The following is a 19,563-nucleotide window of genomic DNA, read 5'->3' as shown; positions in this document are numbered from 1 at the left end:
TTTGATGAGCATGGGGTTGTGTAAGTATGTTCATCCTGACAATTAAAAGTGCTGTTTGCTTGGGATTTATGGACTTTTCTATATGTATATTACACTTCTATAAAAGTTTACAAAATTTGGGGGAGGATATAGAAAGTAGAGATAAATTTGTCTTTTAAAAACATACTACAGGGCTATCATAATTAAAACTGTAAGGCATAATAAGACAAATAGCTCAATGAAATGGAAGAATCTTGCTACAGAATTTAATGTGTAAGACATGGGGAAATTGCTGGGCGCGGTGGCTCAAGCCTGTAATCCCAGCACTTTGGGAGGCCGAGACAGGTGGATCATGAGGTCAGGAGATCGAGACCATCCTGGCTAACACGGTGAAACCCTGTCTCTACTAAAAAAAAAAATACAAAGACATGGGGAAATTACAGATTGTTCAATAAATACTGTTGAGACAATTAGCAATCCATCTGGAAAAAATAAATTATAGACCTCCGCTCCTGACCATATCATACACAAAATCCCCTTTAATTCCAGGGGATTAAAGATATAAACAGCATGGTCATTCATTGATGGTAGAAAGATTAATTCATACTGCCTTTCTGTAGGACAATTTGGTAGGCTCCTTCAACATTTAAAATGTGCAGGTGGGTGCGATGGCTGACACCTGTAATCCCAACACTTTGGGAGGACCAGGCAAGTGGATCACTTGAGCCCAGGAATTTGAGACCAGCCTGGGTAACATAGTAAGACCCCGTCGCTACAAAAAATACACTAATTAGCCAGGTGTGGTCTCAGCTACTGAGACCACCCTGGGTAACATAGTAATACCCCGTCGCTACAAAAAATACACTAATTAGCCTGTAGTCTCAGCTACTCAGGAAGCTGAGGTGGGAAGATAGCTTGAGTCTAGGAGGTCGAGGCTGCAGTGACCCATGATCACACCACTGCACTCCAGCCTGGGGTGATGGAGTGAGACCTTGTATCATAAATATATGTATGTATTTGTGTGTGTGTGTGTGTGTGTGCAGATCCCTTGCTCCAACAATTTCATTTCTTGGACTCTTTCAAGTTGGCCTACACATATATGTGCCATGGATTGATGTCCATCTGTGTTCACTGTGGTGCATATAATGTGATAGTGGAAAACTGGAAACTACCTCCATGTCCATTAGGAGGGGAATGGCTAAATTACATACATCCACATAAGAGATTACCATGTGCCACAATTCAAATGATAAGATAGGTTCAGTCATTCATGCAACAAATATTTATAGAGCAACTACTATGTGCTAAGACCAGTTCTTAGCACTGGGGATAGAGCAGAGAACAAAACAGTCTCTGCCTTCATGGGGATTATATTTTAGTGGGGTTGACAGCCAAATAACGAAGAACAATAACAATGCAGTGTGATTCAGAGTGAGAATATTGTGATCAAAATAAAGCAGGGTAAGGGGGTACAGGGAGAGGGAGGTGGCATTTTAGACTGGGTGCTCATCAAATCTTCTCCAAGGAGGTAACATCTGGGCTTTATTTGAGGAAGCTCTTCATTCACAGAAAAGAGGTCTCCAGAAACATTAAGGAAAAAAAAAAAAGTAATTATAGGACAACTTATGGTTTTTAAACTATGCCTTTGTTTTCCTAAGCATGCATATAGGTATACAAGTATAGATCTGGACATCAGCCAATGACTGGACATGGTGGCTTACACCTGGAATCCCAGCACTTTGTGAGGCCAAGGCAAGAGGACAGCTGGAGCCCAGAAGTTTGAGACCAGTCTGGGCAACATGGTGAAACCCCATCTCTACAAGAATTACAAAAATTATAAAAATTAGCTGAGCGTGGTGGTGTGGGTTTCTAGTCCCAGCTACTTAGGAGGCTGAGGCGGGAGGATCACTTGAGCCCAGGAGGTCGAGGCTGTGGTGAGCTACAATTGTGCCACTGCACTCCAGCCTGGGCGACAGAGACAGAGTCTCAAAAAACTAAAAAATGTAGTCATACTGCTAACATTAAAGGAGAGATTTAACACTTATTTTCCAGCAAGCACATATTCACGTGTTCCTTTTAGAATAGACTTTTCAACTCTTTGTGAACAAAAGCTATTTAGAGCACATATGCAAAGGAGTTGGGTCAGCAGAAGCAGCTTAGGGGTTAAGAGCATATGCCCTGGGGCAAAAATGTCCCCAGCCGGCTCCGGCTCCGTTGCTACTTTTATGAACTCAGGCAAGCTGTGGCTTCAGCTTGTCTAGAGTAGCTGTTCCATTTGGGTTTGTACCTAGAGGGAGGAGGCCAAGGGTGCTGCTGAACACCCGACAATGAGCAGGACAGCTCCCCCATTTGTCAACAGCAATGTGGAGAAGCCCTGCTCTAGAACAAGGGGCAGTGTCCGCCTCTCAGAGTTGAGGACTCACGGTGTGCAATGCACTTACCATGGGCCCTGGCACATAGCAAGTACTTAATAAATAGGAACTATTTTTATTACTGGACTTCCCCGAAAACTAAAAAAAAAAAAAACAAAAAAAAACAACAACAAATGTTGAGAGTGTGGAGGACATAGTAGTGCCAGGAATCAATTCTACTGAATTCCAATTCCAGCAGCTGGCTGGAAGGGATCTCTGACCTCCACGGCAACAACAGTCTTCACGGGGTGTGTGTCTGCCAATGGGATGGCCTATACAGAGATCCTCATTCCTCCTGTTTGGTTTTTCTGATTTGAATCTCATCTCCTGCCAACAGTTCAGGGACATTCCCACCAGATCACCTGGTCTCTTGTACAGATTCAGCTGTCCTCTCTCAGACATTCCGTGTGGTTCAGAAGAAACACACTCAAGCTTCTCCTGTAGGAAAAACAAAACCCAACCCCAACTCATCCCCCACCCCCAGCTTCCCACACTTCCTGTGGCCCTGACCTCCTCTTTCCACCCCTTCCCAGGAAATCCAAGAGACAGCCACTCTGCTGCTATCTCCTTCCACCTCATCAGGTAAGCAAAACGGCTCCTGCCACATTTCCAACACCTGGCCACTGCCAAGTCACTGCTTCTCCCTGTTCCTCTTGTATTGCTTCTCTGCTGCCTTCAGTGCTGCTGATCGCTCTTCCTCTTGGCCTGCTCGGCCTCCCACCCCTCCTCCTGCTCACTCATCCTCCTTTTCTCAACCAGGTTCTCAGAGTCTGGGCCAAGCCCGCTGCCTTCTCTCACTCTATGCTTCCTGTTCTCAGTCCCCCAGCAATCTCCCCCACTGCTGGGTCCTCACTAACCTCCTCCACCCAAAGACTCCCCAGTCCACCTGTAGCCCCCACCCTGCTGTCTCTGCCAGGTTGTCTCAAAACTCCCTAAACTCAGCAGTCACAACTGATCTCGTATCTGCCCCACCACTCTGGTCTGACTCTAGTGCCCCCATCTCAGGGAATGGCCCTGTCACCTGTGCAAGTGGGAAGCCAGCAGCTTAGGTAGAGTTCTCCATCCCAATCACCCCTGGCAGGTCCTGAGAGCACAACCTCAGCATCTCCCAGTCTCCCCTCATCCATCGTCCCTGTACCTATCTCACTCCCCCCTGCTTCTCTTCTGCTTCTGTACCATCGCCCACTCTCCCTGCAGCCAGAGCCCTCGCTCAAAGTTGCTATGGAATCTGAATCGCATCACACAGCCCTACCTGCTGAAAACTCTTGAATCCATTGCTCTAAGGGTGAAATGCAAACTCCTCACCCTGTGCTCCCCCTGCCCTCTACTCCTGCCACGCTGGGTTCCTCCCTACCCTGCAGCTGTGTGCCCCCCCGCTCCTTGTCTCCCCCTAGCTCACCTGCTTCCACCTTCCCTACATTCCCACTTGGGATGCCCACCCTACCATGCACTCACCACCTGCAGCTTGCTCTTTTGGACCAGGTATTAAGGATACAATTTTAATCATACCCCCCAGTGGACCGTAAGCTTAATGAGGCCCCTGATCCTGTCTCATTTTCTCTATTATGTCCCCAGCATCTGACACTATTAATACTGTGAGTGGCAAACATTCAACACATAGAAGCCATGATGACAATCTCTGAGCAGAATTGGGCATATAAACCCTAGACTGATCCCAGAGAACCTTCTGGAATCAAACTCCATCAACCCTTACCACCCCCTTGACCTCAAGTCTCCTCACCCAAGTGTCTTATGCAACTTTCCAGGTACCACCTGGGTGATTCTTGAAAGAAAACCCAAGTGTAGGCATGCCTGGGCAGCACAGTGGGCACACTGCTGCTGTTACACTATGTAGTTTTCACTCAGCCCATTCACTCGCAGTGCAGGTCAGGCAGTGTTCACCCCAGCAAGACCCAGAGCTGGGCTGAGCTGCCTGTAGCTGAACTCCTATAGGAAAGGAAAGGAAAAAGGAAAGACCCCCAAGGACCCAAACTGTCCTAGACAAAGAGAAACGACCACCAAGGTTTGGTTCTTGAATATGTATTTTTTACTGAAAAAATCATTCATAAATTAACATACAAAAATGTACAAACACATGAGTAAATAATGCAATGACAAAGGACTAGTTTTGTGAAAAGTGTTTTTTAAAACATCTTTAGATTTCAGTGCAAAAATGTACCCCTGGCACCTCTTAAAACGTAAGAGCAAGCTCAAAAACACATAGTGATGGAAATAAGCTAGCTATGCTCAATGCCATCGTCAATGGTGAGTGGATACAATCAATCCATGTGGCTGCTGCTCAGCTATTAATGTCTGTGGTAGAGCATCTCTGACAAGAGGACCTATTACGTCAAAATGAGTATTCTTGCAAATACCCCCCATCCGCCCAAAACAGCATGAACGAACGGGGACACCTTTCCCTGCACACAGCAATCAAAGACAAGATTAATTTAAGGGGCCACCCATCAGTAGCCTTGAAGACTGTCAGCTACCAACATATACACAAGGTCACATTTGGTTCCTGTTTTTTTTGTTTTTTTTTTTTTAACATGACAATTTCACGCTATTAACAGAACACGGGCCTGGCTGTACACTTTTAACTATGACATTTCCCATATGATATTCGAGGCCTGGTGGACACGACTGACAGTGCACATCCAGAGATTCCACACTCATCAGACACAGACATGACCGCAAGGGTATCAAAGTGACCCCACTTTAAGCAGTGAAAAGAGAGCTCTCCTTTTGTTCTCAGATCAGTATGTTCTTAAGTCAGGTGTTAGCCTTTTGCCAACAGTGTGTACTTGATGGTAATTATGGTAACACAGAGCTTCAAACAAGATCGCCTTACAACACTGCCGCATACACACATGGCACCCATGACTCAGAATCAGTCTGTCCTGGCAAATCCGTCCAAATGACATCATAGTGTTGTCACATTGAAAGCAACTCACAGCCTTCAGTGAGGAAAGGGGAGAGAAGAATGAGAAGGGGAGAAAAGCCGAGGCAGGGACAAAGGCCCGGTGTGGGGTGGGAGTTGCAGGGTGGAGGGGGGACTCTTTATTGCTATATGCACCATAAAACAAAGGAAAACCAAATGAACTTCTGTGTGTAATGTTCCCTTGTGAAGGTATTTTAAAGCATGAAATGCTTAAGTCTTAAAAACATATGCTATAGCTTACCAGCATTTTCAAGGGCAGGAGCCTGCTCTCTCATATGAGCCGATAAGAGCTTTGCAATGCAATTTATTTTCTAAATACCACTCTATTCTTCAAAAGAACAAAAACACAAACAAAAAAAAACAAGGCCTGGCCAATCACTCCCACAGTTTGTGGGGATCATATGTCCACAGAACCATCACATGCAACGAAAAAAGTCCTAACCCACACACATACACACACACACCCCTACACACACCCATGTAAACCATGAAAATCAAGGAAGTTGAAGGCAAACAAGGCAATTAAAAAAAAATACGAAGTACTCTTTAGAAAGTACTCCTCATCACAATATATAAATATGTTTTATGGAAAAGAAGAGGGGGGAGGAAAACTGGCATTTTCCAGAATTCTGCAGAAGCCGACAGAGACTGCAATTTGAGGGCTTTGGTTTGGGGAAAAACAAAGAGGCACAAATTCAAATACAATTTAGAGTATGACTTCAAGGCTGGGTGCAATGGCTCACACCTGCCCATAATCCCAGCACTTTGGGAAGTCAAGGTGGGTGAACTGCTTGAGTCCAGGAGTTCAAGACCAGCCTGGGCAACATGGCAAAACCCCATCTCTACTAAAAATACAAAAAATTAGCCAGGTGTGGTGGTGTGCTCCTGTAGTCTCAGCTACTCGGGAGGCTGAGGTGGGAAAATGGCTTGAGCCTGAGAGATGGAGGCTGCAGAGGTGATCGTGCCACTGCACTCCAGCCTAGGCGACAGAGCCAGAGCCAGTCTTAAAAAACAAAACAAAACAGAATATGACTTCAAAATGCAGGTGGGAGTGTAAGCAGTGCACCTGGGCTCTTGCTGTCTGGAGCTTTGTTAGTCTAATTTCAAAGCTTCAATCCGGTCTTACCTGGATCCAGCTACCCCACAGCACACAAGTGTCACCAGCTCCCTGGCTCCTGGCTCCCTATTCGAGTGCTCCTTGGTTCTATGTATCAGTTACTAATGTTGACAAAGAATCTTTACAGAAACCAAAAAGGGAAACAGAGGAATCACTGAAGCCAGCTGGTAATGTAGGCACATTGTTCAGAAACTGTGGCCAAGTTCCACAAGAGAAAAAAAAGGGGGGGAGGGATTCCCATACACACCCCCATCCCCCGCCCCCTGCCCCACCATGCTGATGAAAGGACAGAACACGAAGCCTGGAGAGCCAGGGGTGTGTGTGCAGCGAGCCCCGGAGGGCCTGCTTTGGGCAGGAAGCAGCCTGCTCCAACAGCAGCCTCCCGCTTAGCGGAGAGTGGGATGAGCACGTGCGTGGCCAACACGGAAGGGTGAATCCAGAGCAGAAGTCAAGGGCAAGACTCGTGGGGGAGGAAGAAAGGGGCAGAAGCCAGCTCCCAGCAATAAAGGTCAGGTTATTTTGTTCTTTTGTGACATGCCCTATATCCACTCCCTTCCCAAAGTGATAGCAATTCGGGAGATGATATTCTGCAACCGCATTTTAACTGAATTCCTGCACTTGCCAACCAAATAACTGGCCTAATATATAAATCCTCGATTTGAATTGGAGCCAGCTAGAAAATTAAATTTTAAAAAGGCATTTTACATGGCTTATTTACAATTATACTTCTTCAAGAAGTGATTGTTATATATTTATGTCTATTTATCTTTCCCAAACGCCCTCCCCTCCACCCTCAATCCCCACCCAAAGAAGGTAATTTTTTAAAAAAATGAAACCAAAGAGAACACGATATAGAAGAATGGTGTGGAGTTTCATTTGCTCTTCCTAAAATGCAGCTGCCCTATGGTGGGTTTGCCTCTGCTCTCAAGGCCAAGAGGCTCCAAGGTCATGTGTAGGGACAGGCTCCACGGCAGGACCACGGCAGGACCACGGCAGATCACAGTTTATCACAGGTTCTGGAGACTGTGGCTAAGACAGGATGTCGGGTAGGAGACAGGGAGAGAGCAGCGGGACAGACGTCTGTCTTGTGAAAACAGAAAGCCAGTGCTGACGAAGGAAGTCCCCAAGCTCACTCCCTCAGTCCCAGCGGCTGATCCAGTGAAGGCGTTTGTGCGTGTGCTGTCACATTTTCCCCCCGAACCCTGTGATCCTTCATGAGACACGGTATTTCTGTTCTCTTGCTGTGTAGACCCTCCCCCCATCCAAAAAAATCTCATCAGACTGCTTTCTTGGTGGCGGTGGGTAAAGCAAACGTACAATTCTCTCCTCTCAGTACTCGTTCACCTGAGCCAGCTCGGGTGTCAGGTTGACAGTTATGTTTTTATACAAGGCGTCGTATGTGATGTTTGCAAAGTAGTTCAGGTTGTTGAGGCCATCCAGCCCTTGCCGTTCTTTTGACTTCCTCAGCAGAGCATACCTGTTTAGGGAGCGAACAGAGAAGAGGTGGCTCTGGGTGAGGCCCCATGCCTCTGCGGTCAGAGGATGGAGCAGGGCGTCCCACAGCAAAGGACGCAACCCATGGCAGCACTTCCACAGCACAAGGCGGATGCACGGCCACTCTGCTATGCCAGGCTGAGTGCTGTTGTCAGAAACACCTCCTGTGTTTCATGCCAGATGCTTTACTTAATTATTTCATTTAATGCTCACCCCAGCCCCTGCTAGCAAATGAGGAAACCGAGGCTTAGTAATGTGAGGTAACTAGCCAAGGTTAGAGAGTGGGGAAGTGGGAGGTAAAGTGTTAAAAATACAACAGATGAGAAAGTTCATACTCTGTGTGCAGTGCCATTTTACTCCCATGAAAACAGAATTTCAGCAATTAGAATTGGTTGTCTAGAGCACAGTCTTCCACACAATTTAGAAAAGACACACACACACACACACACACACACACACACACACAAAGAAAAGGTAACACAGCAACTGCAGCCACCCAGACAGAAGCTCAGGACACCATTCGGAACGGGAGCCTGCAGAAAGGGCGCCACTGCTCTGTCACCTCAGGGACCTTCATCCAAGCCGTTTTTTCCCCAAACTCTCCAAAGGCTACTGGGGAGACCACAATGCTAAAGACATAGGATGAGTGATTTCCTTAGAAGAATCTTACTATTGAAATGTTCACCAATGGTCTGATCCCCACCCTGGTCTGCCTCAGAGTTAGAATACACGCAGCAGCTATCAAACAGCCATTAGAACAGGGCCTTGGGGTGGGGAGTAGGAGGGGTTGTAATATGGTCTAAGACATCCGGACATGAAAGTATAGGGGATCCTTCTTTTTTTGGAGACTGAGTCTCGCTCTGTCGCCCAGGCTGGAGTGCAGTGGTGCAATCTCGGCTCACTGCAAGCCACCTCCCAGGTTCACGCCACTCTCCTGCCTCAGCCTCCCAAGTAGCTGGGACTACAGGTGCCCGCCACCACGCCTGGCTAATATTTTATATTTTTAGTAGAGACGGGGTTTCACCGTGTTAGCCAGGATGGTCTCGATCTCCTGACCTCGTGATCCTCTTGCCTCAGCCTCCCAAAGTGCTGGGATTACAGGCCTGAGCCACCATGCCCGGCCAGTATAAGGGATACTTCTAAGAGACAGAAATAAATTGCACCAACCTTCCAAGAAACTGGACTTCTCCTCGATGGTGATGAGGAATGGACTTGTACTTTCCTGTGTCACCCTCTGGCCGGCTCACAGAATAGCCTGCATTCTGCACTCTGTCCAAGACCAAGAGAACGGGCTTTTAGATACAATGGTAACAGCCCAGGAGCGACCAAAGCCTACAAGACGTGTTACAAGCTTACCCTGGAAATCACACACAGCAAAGGCTTTCCCACTCAACTGACTCACTGTGTCATTTTTTAAACACTGAGTTAAAACTCAATTTTAACTGAATTAAAGTTTTTATGTGAATAGAAAAAACAGGCTGGGCTCGGTGGCTCATGCCTGTAATCCCAGCACTTTGGGAGGCTGAGGGGGGCAGATCACTTGAGGTTGGACGAGACCAACCTGGCCAACATGGTGAAATCCCGTCTCTACTTAAAAAAAAAAAAAATTAGCCAGGCGTGGTGGCACAGGTCTGTAATCCCAGCTACTCAGGAGGCTGAGACAGGAGAATCACTTGAACCTGAGAGGCGAAGGTTGCAGTGAGCCAGGATCGCACCAGCCTGGGTGACAAAAAGAAAATCTGTCTCAAAAAAAAAAAGAAAAGTATGGAAAGAAATGGCTACTTCCAGGGAATAAAACAGAATCAAAATGGGGATTAACACTTAGATGCTTGTATAACCTAATTTTTATTTATTTATTTTTTTAAAGAGACAGGGTCCACTGTGTTTCCCTGGCTGGAGTACAGTGAGACAATCATGGTTCAGTGCAGCCTCAATCTCCCAAGCTCAAGTAGTCCTCCCATCTCAGCCTCCTGAGTAGCTGGGACTACAGGTGTGTGCCACCACAATTGGCTAATTTTTTTTTATTTTTTGTAGAGACGAGGTCTCACTGTTGCCCAGGCTGGTCTTGAACTCCTGGGCTCAAGTGATCCTCAAGCCTCGGCCTTGCAAAGAACTGGGATTACAGGTGTGAGCCACAGTGCTCAGCCTATCATTTGAAATTTTATCAGCAAAATAGTACTTGTAATTAACAACTAACACATACTTTTTAAAAGCCAAGCTACAAAGTAAACAGATACTAGGTAGTAGTTTGCATTTGTTCCTTATTAGGTTACTATTTACTTACTCCATAAAAATATTACTTTATTCCACTCACACACAGGATTGTTCATCCAAGTTTGTACAATACGAGCCTTATGTGATGGCGCAGCTAAATCTGTGTAGACGTATCACTAATATTCCACCCTTCAGTTTGGAGTGGTTCCAATGAAATGGACATTTAGTACACAGAACACTGGTGAAGTGAAGTTTTGTTAGAAACTTATAGCAGGAGGGGCACTTAGTTATAATTTGCCTTAAGAACCCTATTTGCACCCATTAAAGGACAGAGCTTTAAAAAAAGAGCCTTAAAATGACTACATTCACTTATAGGAATTTTTCCTAAATAGGAATAACAGGCAAAAGAGTTATCTACTATATCACACTCTAAATAGTAGAAAATGGAAAAGATTCTAAATATACAACAGGAAACAGTTACATAAATTATAGTACATCTATATAACGGAATTAAATGGAGCCACTTAAGATCCTGTTTACAGAGTATTTAATGTTGATATAATAAAAGCAGTAACATCTATTGAGAGTTTATCACATATCAGATACGCCAGAGCTCCATACACATTACATCATTTAATCCTCACAATCCTGAGACTTGTGATTTTAAAAACCGATACACAGAGATTTTAAATTACTATTCACTTGCCACTTTTTAAACACAAAACAAACTCAATGAAATGGTAACATGTTACTTCTTTTTGTGGGTAATTTATTTTATCTTTATACTCATCTGTATTTTACAATGAACATATTCTTTATTATAAGAAAAAACTGCTAAATTATAATTTATGTTTATTTTTGCATGTCAAAGGAGAGAAATGAAAATAGCTGCTTTGTTGGGATATACAGTTTATTTTTTAAGATATTAAGATTTTTTTAATTTTTTAAATTAATTTATTTATTTTTTGAGACGGAGTCTCGCTGTGTCGCCCAGGCTGGAGTGCAGTGGCCGGATCTCCGCTCACTGCAAGCTCCGCCTCCCGGGTTCACGCCATTCTCCTGCCTCAGCCTCCCGAGTAGCTGGGACTACAGGCGCCTGCCACCTCGCCCGGCTAGTTTTTTCTATTTTTTTAGTAGAGAGGGGGTTTCACCGTGTTAGCCAGGATGGTCTTGATCTCCAGACCTCGTGATCCGCCCCTCTCGGCCTCCCAAAGTGCTGGGATTACAGGCTTGAGCCACCGCGCCCGGCCAAGATATTAAGATATTTTTAAATTAAGATTTAAGATATTTTCTAAAAACTTGTAAGAGTGTGTGTGTGTGTGTGTGTGTGTGTTTTGAGACGGAGTATTGCTCTGTCGCCCAGGCTGGAGTGCAGTGGCACGATCTTGGCTCACTGCAAGCTCCGCCTCCTGGGTTCACGCCATTCTCCTGCTTCAGTCTCCCGAGTAGCTGGGACTACAGGCGCCCGCCACCAGGCCCGGCTAATTTTTTGTATTTTTAGTAGAGACAGGGTTTAACTGTGTTAGCCAGGATGGTCTCGATCTCCTGACCTCGTGATCCGCCCGCCTCGGCCTCCCAAAGTGCTGGGATTACAGGCGTGAGCCACTGCGCCCGGCCTATGTGTGTGTATTTTTTAAGACAGGTCTCACTCTGTCACTCAAGCTAGAGTGCAGTGGCAGCTCTCTGTGGCCTCGAACTCCCGGGCTCAAGTGATCCTCCCACCTTGGCCTCCCAAAGTGCTGGGATTACAGGTGTGAGCCATCACACCTGGTCAATTTCATTTTTTTTTTCTTAACCTTTTAAACTGTAGCTACTAGAACATTTTAAATTACACACTTGGCTTGCATTACATTCCTATTGGATAACACTGGTCTGCAGTCTAAGGTAGCATTTCTAGAAGACAACAAAAGAAGGGTAGAGGTACCTGTTCCAGAGGTCGTCATCTTCTCCACCCCAACCCCAGAAAGCATTAGGAAAGCCATTGATTTTCCGAAATTGTTCCACTGTTAAGCCACTCACTCCGCCAAAGAACTCGGTATAAGGAAGCCTAGGAGGAGATGTGGGACATCAATCATCTGTGTGTTATTGGGTAATTGTTTTCCCTAAAAGGTTCTCATCTGAGAACTAAAAACAGTGCTCTCTGTGCTCCTGACCCGATCCATATGTACTTGCTTCCTCATGCTGACATGTATCAATCAAATGAGCAAAATTAATTTTTGCAAACCGATTTCTAATAGCTTTAGTGAGATATAACTGATATACCCACACACAATTCGCCCATTTAGAGTATATCATTCAATGGTTTTAGTTTATACACTGAATTGTGCAACCATGACCACAACCTATATTAGCATGTTTCATCACTGTCCCCTGCAAAGCTTTGCACCCATAAGCAATCGCCCCTACTCCCCCTATCCTCCTTAGCCCCTTATAACCATTTACCTACTTTCTGTCGCTATAGATTTGCTTAATCTGGACATTTCAGATACCTGGAATCATATGATACATATGATACACCATTTGTGTCTGGCTTCTTTAACTTAATGTTTTCGAAGTTCATCCGTGTTTTGGCACTTATCAGTACTTCATTCCTTTCCATTGCCCTACAGTACTCCAACTGTATGGATATACACATTTTGTTTATCCATCCATCAGCTGATGGGCATCTAGGTTGCAGCTAATTAGATTTCCTCTTCACATCGCTCACCATTCTTTCAGATTTAGCCTCTTTAGTTAAGAGGAAATGATACTCACAGATACATATACTTATCCAATTTGGTTGCAAAATGCCTCGGCATCTGTCCACATCCATAATAGTTGCGATCACTTTCTGGTATGTGATCTACATCATGAAAAATCAAACAGTCCCAATCCAAGTCCTTCATTGCTTCTTGAAAGCCAACGTTGAAAAGCATGGCTCGATTAAAGGGTTGGGTACCAACCTAAAAGAAACAGAACTTTATTTTCAAAAGAATCTTGAAGCAAAATCTTTGCTATCTTTGCTGTGCCTAAAGAAGAGTTTATTAGAACCAACTGGAAATGATCACTGGGCTAGTGTAACCAGGTCCAGCACCACACATCAACACATAGTGTGGCCCAGAAGTCACTGGACCTCTGGCACAGGCACAGTGGCTCACACCTGTAATCCCAGCACTTTGGGAGGCCAAGGCAGGCAGATCAGGAGTTCGAGACCAGCCAGGCCAACATCGTGAAATCCCGTCTCTACTGAAAATACAAAAACATTAGCTAGGCCTGGTGGCGCATGCCTGCAATCCCAGCTACTTAGGAGGGTGAGGCAGGAGAATCGCTTGAACCCGGGAGGCGGAGGCTGCAGTGAGCCAAGATCGCACCATTGTACTCCAGCCTGGGCGACAGGGCAAGACTCCATCTTCAAAAAAAAAGAAAAAGGAAAAAAAGAAAAAGAAAAAGTCACTGGACCTCTGGCCCCAGTTTCTTTAAAAATGTAAGTGGTAGCAAACCCAAGCTTCTCTTTCCCAAGGCTACTGAAGGCAGAAATTCAACCATATAACAGCATTTAGAAGAATACCTTGCTCCACAAAGGTAAGAGACAACATTACCATATCTACTCTTTACCACTTGCCAATCATTCTCTTCAGTATATTAACCAATCTCTAACTGTTCATAAACCAAATCTAATACAAAGAGCGGTTTTTGGTTTTGTCTTGTTTTATTTTTAAGATCTAACTAAGACAATAGCCACTGAACATGCCAGGAACTCAAGTCTATGGACAAAGAATTCAGAGGCTCATGAAGAAATCAGTTCAAATCAGTTGACAGCCTAATTAGTATTACAGCTACATTGACTCCCCCTTGCCACTATCAAAATAACCAACTTAGGACCGGCAGATAGACCGTTAACATTTCCCAGATGCCCGGCCTTGCTGAACAGTGGTGCTCAGCCCTTCTTTCTCACTCCAATATAAGGCAAGCTCCAGGGTGACACTTAAGAGCAACTCAGACTATGAGATTCAAAATTGTGCCCATAGGGAGAGGTAAGCATGCAACACACCCTCAGGCTGACGATCAGTATATTCAGGGAAATCTGTCAACCTTTTGTTTATCTATGGATATAGCACTTCTAGTTCAAGGATCACATACTTCAAAATGCCTACAGAGGCCAAGTCAGTAATATAAACATATAAACTAGGCCAGGCAAGAGAAAACCACAGTAGGACCGTCATGTTCCATCTAAAGGCAAATAAAAAATATGCAGGACACACACACAAAAAAAGATTTACAGACTGAATTTGCCACGTGGTCTTCTTCAGTTTGTGACCTCTATATCTGGTTCACTACCAATATTTTTAAGATTAAAACAAAACCAAACCCTCAGGCTTAGAGAAGTCTGCAAATGTCCCAGGCCACTTGGCTGATTAAAAGCAGACATGACAAGCACTGAGATCTCTTGACTCCAAGGCCACATCCTCTGTGCTGTACCTTGCTGCAGCTCTTTACCTTAAGGGAAACTTCCTGGGTCTGGAGCCTGCAGGCACCAACAAAACCACCACACAAGAGGCCTTGGTTCATAAGCAAAGCTCTCTCCTGGATTCAAGTGTGACCAGTACTGGGCAACAAACATCTAGAACCAGGAGCACAGAATTGCTCTCTGCTCCCCTTCAAATGTCAGGCAACTCAATCCTAAGATTTCAGTTTTATTGGCTCTTCACACCAACAGTGGATCAGCTTGCAGCATCCTAAACTGCCGTCTCAGAAGAGAAAGAAGAAAGGAAAAGAAAGGACCACTTACTTGTTCAACCACATAAAATGCAAACTGCAGGCGCTGGCGCTGGAGCATGGGAATCAGGTGTCTGAACAGGACAGGAAGGTGCTCGTGGCGATTCCGGAAGGGGATAAGGATCGCCACCTGGAGAGGATCACCGCAAAAGCAGCACAGTTAGGACTCTCAGCTTTCACTCCTTAGCAGGACACCCCTGCAGAATTGCTGACCAACCCATGGGAGTTCTGGGAGGCTGGCTACATTGTCCTCAGCTTTCTCTAAACAAAGATCTATGTTGGCAAGCTGGTCCTTGGACCTAGATGAATGTTATTCTTACATATACCATACCTTATGGTACATAGTAGGCCTACAATTTATTCTAGGCCATAACTCATAGGAAAACACACATTCTACACTGTGACAAAAATACATTTATAAACTTACAATTAAAACAAGCTTCACAAAACAGTATTTCCCCTTGCATTTTAATAGATTCTTGTTGAAAGAATGGACTTAAGCCAGCGTCACAGCTTAACGAAAACTACTGATGTCTTCTGACTATGGTCAGGCAGAAAAACACTAAATCTCAGTGTCAAGTCAGATAACTTTGCTTTTTAATCTACTAATCTTGTAGTAACCAATGGAGGACAGGCATGAAGCACTGACTCTGCAGATGACTTCTGCAAATGGGTCAGTAGAGACCACCAACGCCTCATCCCCTTGCTTTGTTAATATTCCTGGCAGGAAGACCAAAGGGTCTTGCTCGGTCATCAGAATAATGCAAATTTCTGTGTCTACAAAAGAGTCCTTGTGGAAACCCATTCCTCCAAAATATTTCTACATTTGCATGGGGTGGTAGGATGAAAATGACAAAATGTCATTGGTTAGCTAATCCCATGGTGATTCGGACCAAAGGCAAACCCCAGGTGGGTTTCTCAGCATTTTGACTCTGACTTCACACCCTACCTTCCACCGAGGCATGCAATCAGAAGGCTTCCAGTGACCTCCGAGCTTGATGGTTGGGTCTTTGGAGAAGAGTTCATGAATGTAATCCATTCCGATTTCACTCATGTTTATGTCTATTGGGCCCTCTGAATAGAGAGGGGGAAAAGGATTAAGAGATCAGAAAATGATAGGTTTCCCTATGCCCGAGGTTTTAGTCTCTGGAGAAGTACAATGCTTTTTCAGCTGATTTGTTTTTAGCAAGGATGGAAGTCCCTTCCTCTGCTTTCCATCTCACTGCATTTCAGTTCCTCACTATTATCAAGGTAAAGAGGCAAATCAAGGAATTAAGACTTTAGAGTTCTGCTTCTGTCAGGGGCCAGTAAGAAATGAAGACTTTAAAGTAAAACAGCAGCTGAGCTTTTCTTTTCTTTCTTTTGAGACAGTCTTGCTCTGTCGCCCAGGCTGGAGTGCAGTGGTGTGATCTCAGCTCACTGCAACCTCTGCCTCTGGGTTCAAGCAATTCTCCTGCCTCAGCCTCCTGAGCAGCTGGGACTACAGGAATACGCCACCACACCAAGCTAATTTTGTATTTTTAATAGAGAGGGGTTTCGCCTTGTTGGCCAGACTGGTCTCGAACTCCTGACCTTAAGGGATCCACCCACCTGGGCCACCCAATGTGTTGGGATTACAGGCATGAGCCACTGCGCCCAGCCTTCTTTTCTTTTGTTTTGTTTATTAGTATGTTTTAATAAATAGAGACGGAGTCTCACTGTGTTGCCCAGGTTGGTCTTCAACTGGGCCGCAGTGATTCTACCACCTTGGCCTCCCAAAGTGCTGGGATTATAGCTGTGAGCCCCTGCACCTGGCTGCAGCTGAGCTTTTCTGAGTAGAAGGAGAAAAGTAGCTGAGCTTAGAGTCATGTTGGTTTGCTCCTGATGCAAGTGCAGACACACTACCTCTCTCAATCCATTCACCAGTGGGTCAGGACCCTGAGTGATTATGTCCTAACTCAGAATGCATCTGAAAGTCAGGAAGTGGTACAGTAACAATCAATAAATGCTATTGAAACAATGAACTGATAACATTAGTTTTAGGCCTGTCAATGCCTATTTCTGATACACAAATCTTAGCCTTCCCAAACTAAGCTTACATCTAGATGCAGACAAACGCAGATTTTAAAGGGAAAACCTATATATGAGTGGTGAGACATGCAAATGAAACAGTAAGGCTTCCAACACAACTTACATACTTACAATTAATTATTCATATATGGATGAGAATATGTTCAAATACCATGCATGGCTATTTCTAACATTTTCTTCTATTTTCACTATGTTTGAGCATAAAACTCAACTTTGCAAACGTAAGGTTTTCCTTTTCTTGATCTCATATAAGAAGATCTCATATAAGAACCATATAAGAAGCCTAAAAGTATAGGAAAGGTGTAAGAGTTTACTATCCTTGTTTTAGCTTACATGAGATTCAAAAAAAAGAACAAAAAGATCTAAGAATTGTTCTAACTAGCACTTTGTTAAAACAATAACCTGCAAGGCATGGTGGCTAATGCCTGTAGTCCCAGCTACTCAGGAGGCTGAGGCATGAAGATTGCTTGAGCACTGAAGTTCGAGACCAGCCTGGGCAACATAGTGAGACCCCCACCTCTAAGACCAAGCACTACAATCAGTGGGAGATTTATACAAAAAAGACAAAGCTGACTGCCTAGACAGTCACGTGTTTTCACATTTTCACCAGTGATGGATGGCATATACGGTGGCTGCATAGATCACAATGGAGTTGAAAAATTCCTACTGCCTAGTGATGACATAGCTGCCATAACATTGTTGTGTTACTCAAGTGTTTCTGGTGATGCTGGTATAAACAAATCTACTGCACTGCCAGTCATATAAAAGTATATCACAAGGCTGGGAGCAGTGGCTCACACCTGTAATCCGAGCACTTTGAGAGGCTGAGGTGGGCGGATCACCTGAGGTCAGGAGTTCGAGACCAGCCTGGCCAACATGGTGAAACCCCCATCTCTACTAAAAATACAAGAATTAGGCAGGCGTGGTGGCAGGTGCCTATAATCCCAGTTACTCGGGAGGCTGAGGCAGGAGAATCACCTGAACCTGGGAGGCAGAGGTTGCAGTGAGCAGAGACTGCACCACTGCACTCCAACCTGGGCAACAAGAGCAAAACTCCATCTCAAAAAAAAAAAAAAAAAAAGTATAGCACATACAATTATGTAGAGTACATTATACCAGATAATGATAATAAACTATGCTACTGGTTTATATATTTATTATACTATATTTTTAAATCGTTATTTTACCCTTTTTTTTGAGACAGGGTCTTGCTTTGTTGCCCGGGCTGGAGTGTAGTGGCGCAATCATGGCACACTGCAGCCTGTGGCCCAGGCCTAAGTGGGAGGGTTATTTGAGGCCAGGAGTTCAAGACCAGCGTGGGCAACACAGTAACACCCCATCTCTTAAAAAAATAATAATAATAATTTTAAAATTAGCCAGGTGTGACAACAGGCACTTGTAGTCCCAGCTCCTCAGGAGGCTGAGGCGGGAGGATGGCTTGAGCCTAGGAGTTTGAGGCTGCAGTTTTTTAAAAAACTTTTTATAAACTTTTTAAAAGTTCACAAGTTTATAAAGTAAAAAGGTCTAACAGTAAGGTTCATCTATCATTCAAGAAAGAAGACTATTTTCTGAATAAATGTAGTGCAGCCTAAGTGCTCGGTGTTCATAAAGCCTGCAGTAGTGCACGGCCATGTCTCAGGCCTTCACATTCACATTCACTCACTCACTGACTCGCCAGAGCAACTTCCATTCCTGCAGGCTCCATTCATGGTAAGCGCCCTACACAGCTGTACCATTTTTTATCTTTTATACGTCATTTTTTACTGTACCTTTTCTATGTTTAGATATACAAATACTTACCACTGAGCTACAGTTACTGTATAGCACCATGCTGCACAGGTTTGCAGCCTAGGAGCAACAGGCCATACCACACAGCCTAGGGGTGCAGCAGGCTACGTCATCGAGATTTGTGGAAGTCTACTCTAGGAGGTTCCCCCAACAATAAAATCACCTCATGATGTACTTCTCAGAAAGCACCCTCATTGTTAAGCTATGAATGACTGTATTCATACTTTCTCTAGGAAGTTCAAACAGAACCCAAGTTACAAAGGACAAGCAAGTGCAAAGGAAAGAGTGAAAAAGTAGAAAAGGGAGAAAATGGCACCCAAGAACACAGGCAACCCTGCAGCAGGCTTTGAAGAGGAGCCAGGAGCACAAATGACTTTCACAAACCCTGTTTCCAATGGCAGGGAGGTATTTATATTCTCTCTCTAGGCAGACAGAAAGATGAAGAGTGCCCTCCCCTTTACCCATTTTAAAAGCAGAGGAAGATAGGCCGGAGCTCTACTCACTCATGGAAGGGAGCCTTTCAGGGCAGGTATGGTTTGCAAAGTAGGTGAAGTCTTCAGGAAGAAACGTTGTAGTTTGCAGGAAGGTTTCACTGTGGTTCAAGTCAAGAGGGTAATCTAGGGAGGTAAAGGAAAACAGCCGATCAGACTGGTATGTGTAATCAACCGTGCCATTATTAGACGCCTACCAAGTAAGTCTTTTTCTTAGCTATCAACTTGGTGGAAGGAGACAGGACTCTAGACTATCGTTTTGATGTGGCTAAAAATGTGAACCCATCAATAAAAATGTTACCC

The 19,563-nt window shown here is 44.6% G+C and overlaps 1 protein-coding gene across 1 annotated transcript in view; it reads right to left on the bottom strand.

Moving 5' to 3' along the window:
- Positions 1-4,414: 4,414 nt before the first annotated feature.
- The window catches only part of LOC105470699 (beta-1,4-galactosyltransferase 5), an 86,610-nt gene continuing 71,461 nt past the window's right edge, over positions 4,415-19,563 (bottom strand). Inside the window, exons 3-9 of the mRNA XM_011722893.2 lie at positions 19,273-19,386; positions 15,861-15,985; positions 14,925-15,041; positions 12,911-13,098; positions 12,081-12,203; positions 9,110-9,211; positions 4,415-7,925 (exon numbers count right to left, since the gene is read on the bottom strand). Of these exons, the coding sequence (XP_011721195.2) occupies positions 7,778-7,925; positions 9,110-9,211; positions 12,081-12,203; positions 12,911-13,098; positions 14,925-15,041; positions 15,861-15,985; positions 19,273-19,386 (917 nt within the window). The 3' untranslated portion in view covers positions 4,415-7,777. The remainder of the gene's footprint in view (positions 7,926-9,109; positions 9,212-12,080; positions 12,204-12,910; positions 13,099-14,924; positions 15,042-15,860; positions 15,986-19,272; positions 19,387-19,563) is intronic.

The sequence above is a fragment of the Macaca nemestrina genome, chromosome 15 (genome assembly GCF_043159975.1).
Source record: "Macaca nemestrina isolate mMacNem1 chromosome 15, mMacNem.hap1, whole genome shotgun sequence".
NCBI classification, from domain to species: domain Eukaryota; kingdom Metazoa; phylum Chordata; class Mammalia; order Primates; family Cercopithecidae; genus Macaca; species Macaca nemestrina.
Note: the sequence above shows the minus strand (reverse complement) of the source record. Positions and strands in the feature narration are given on the sequence as shown.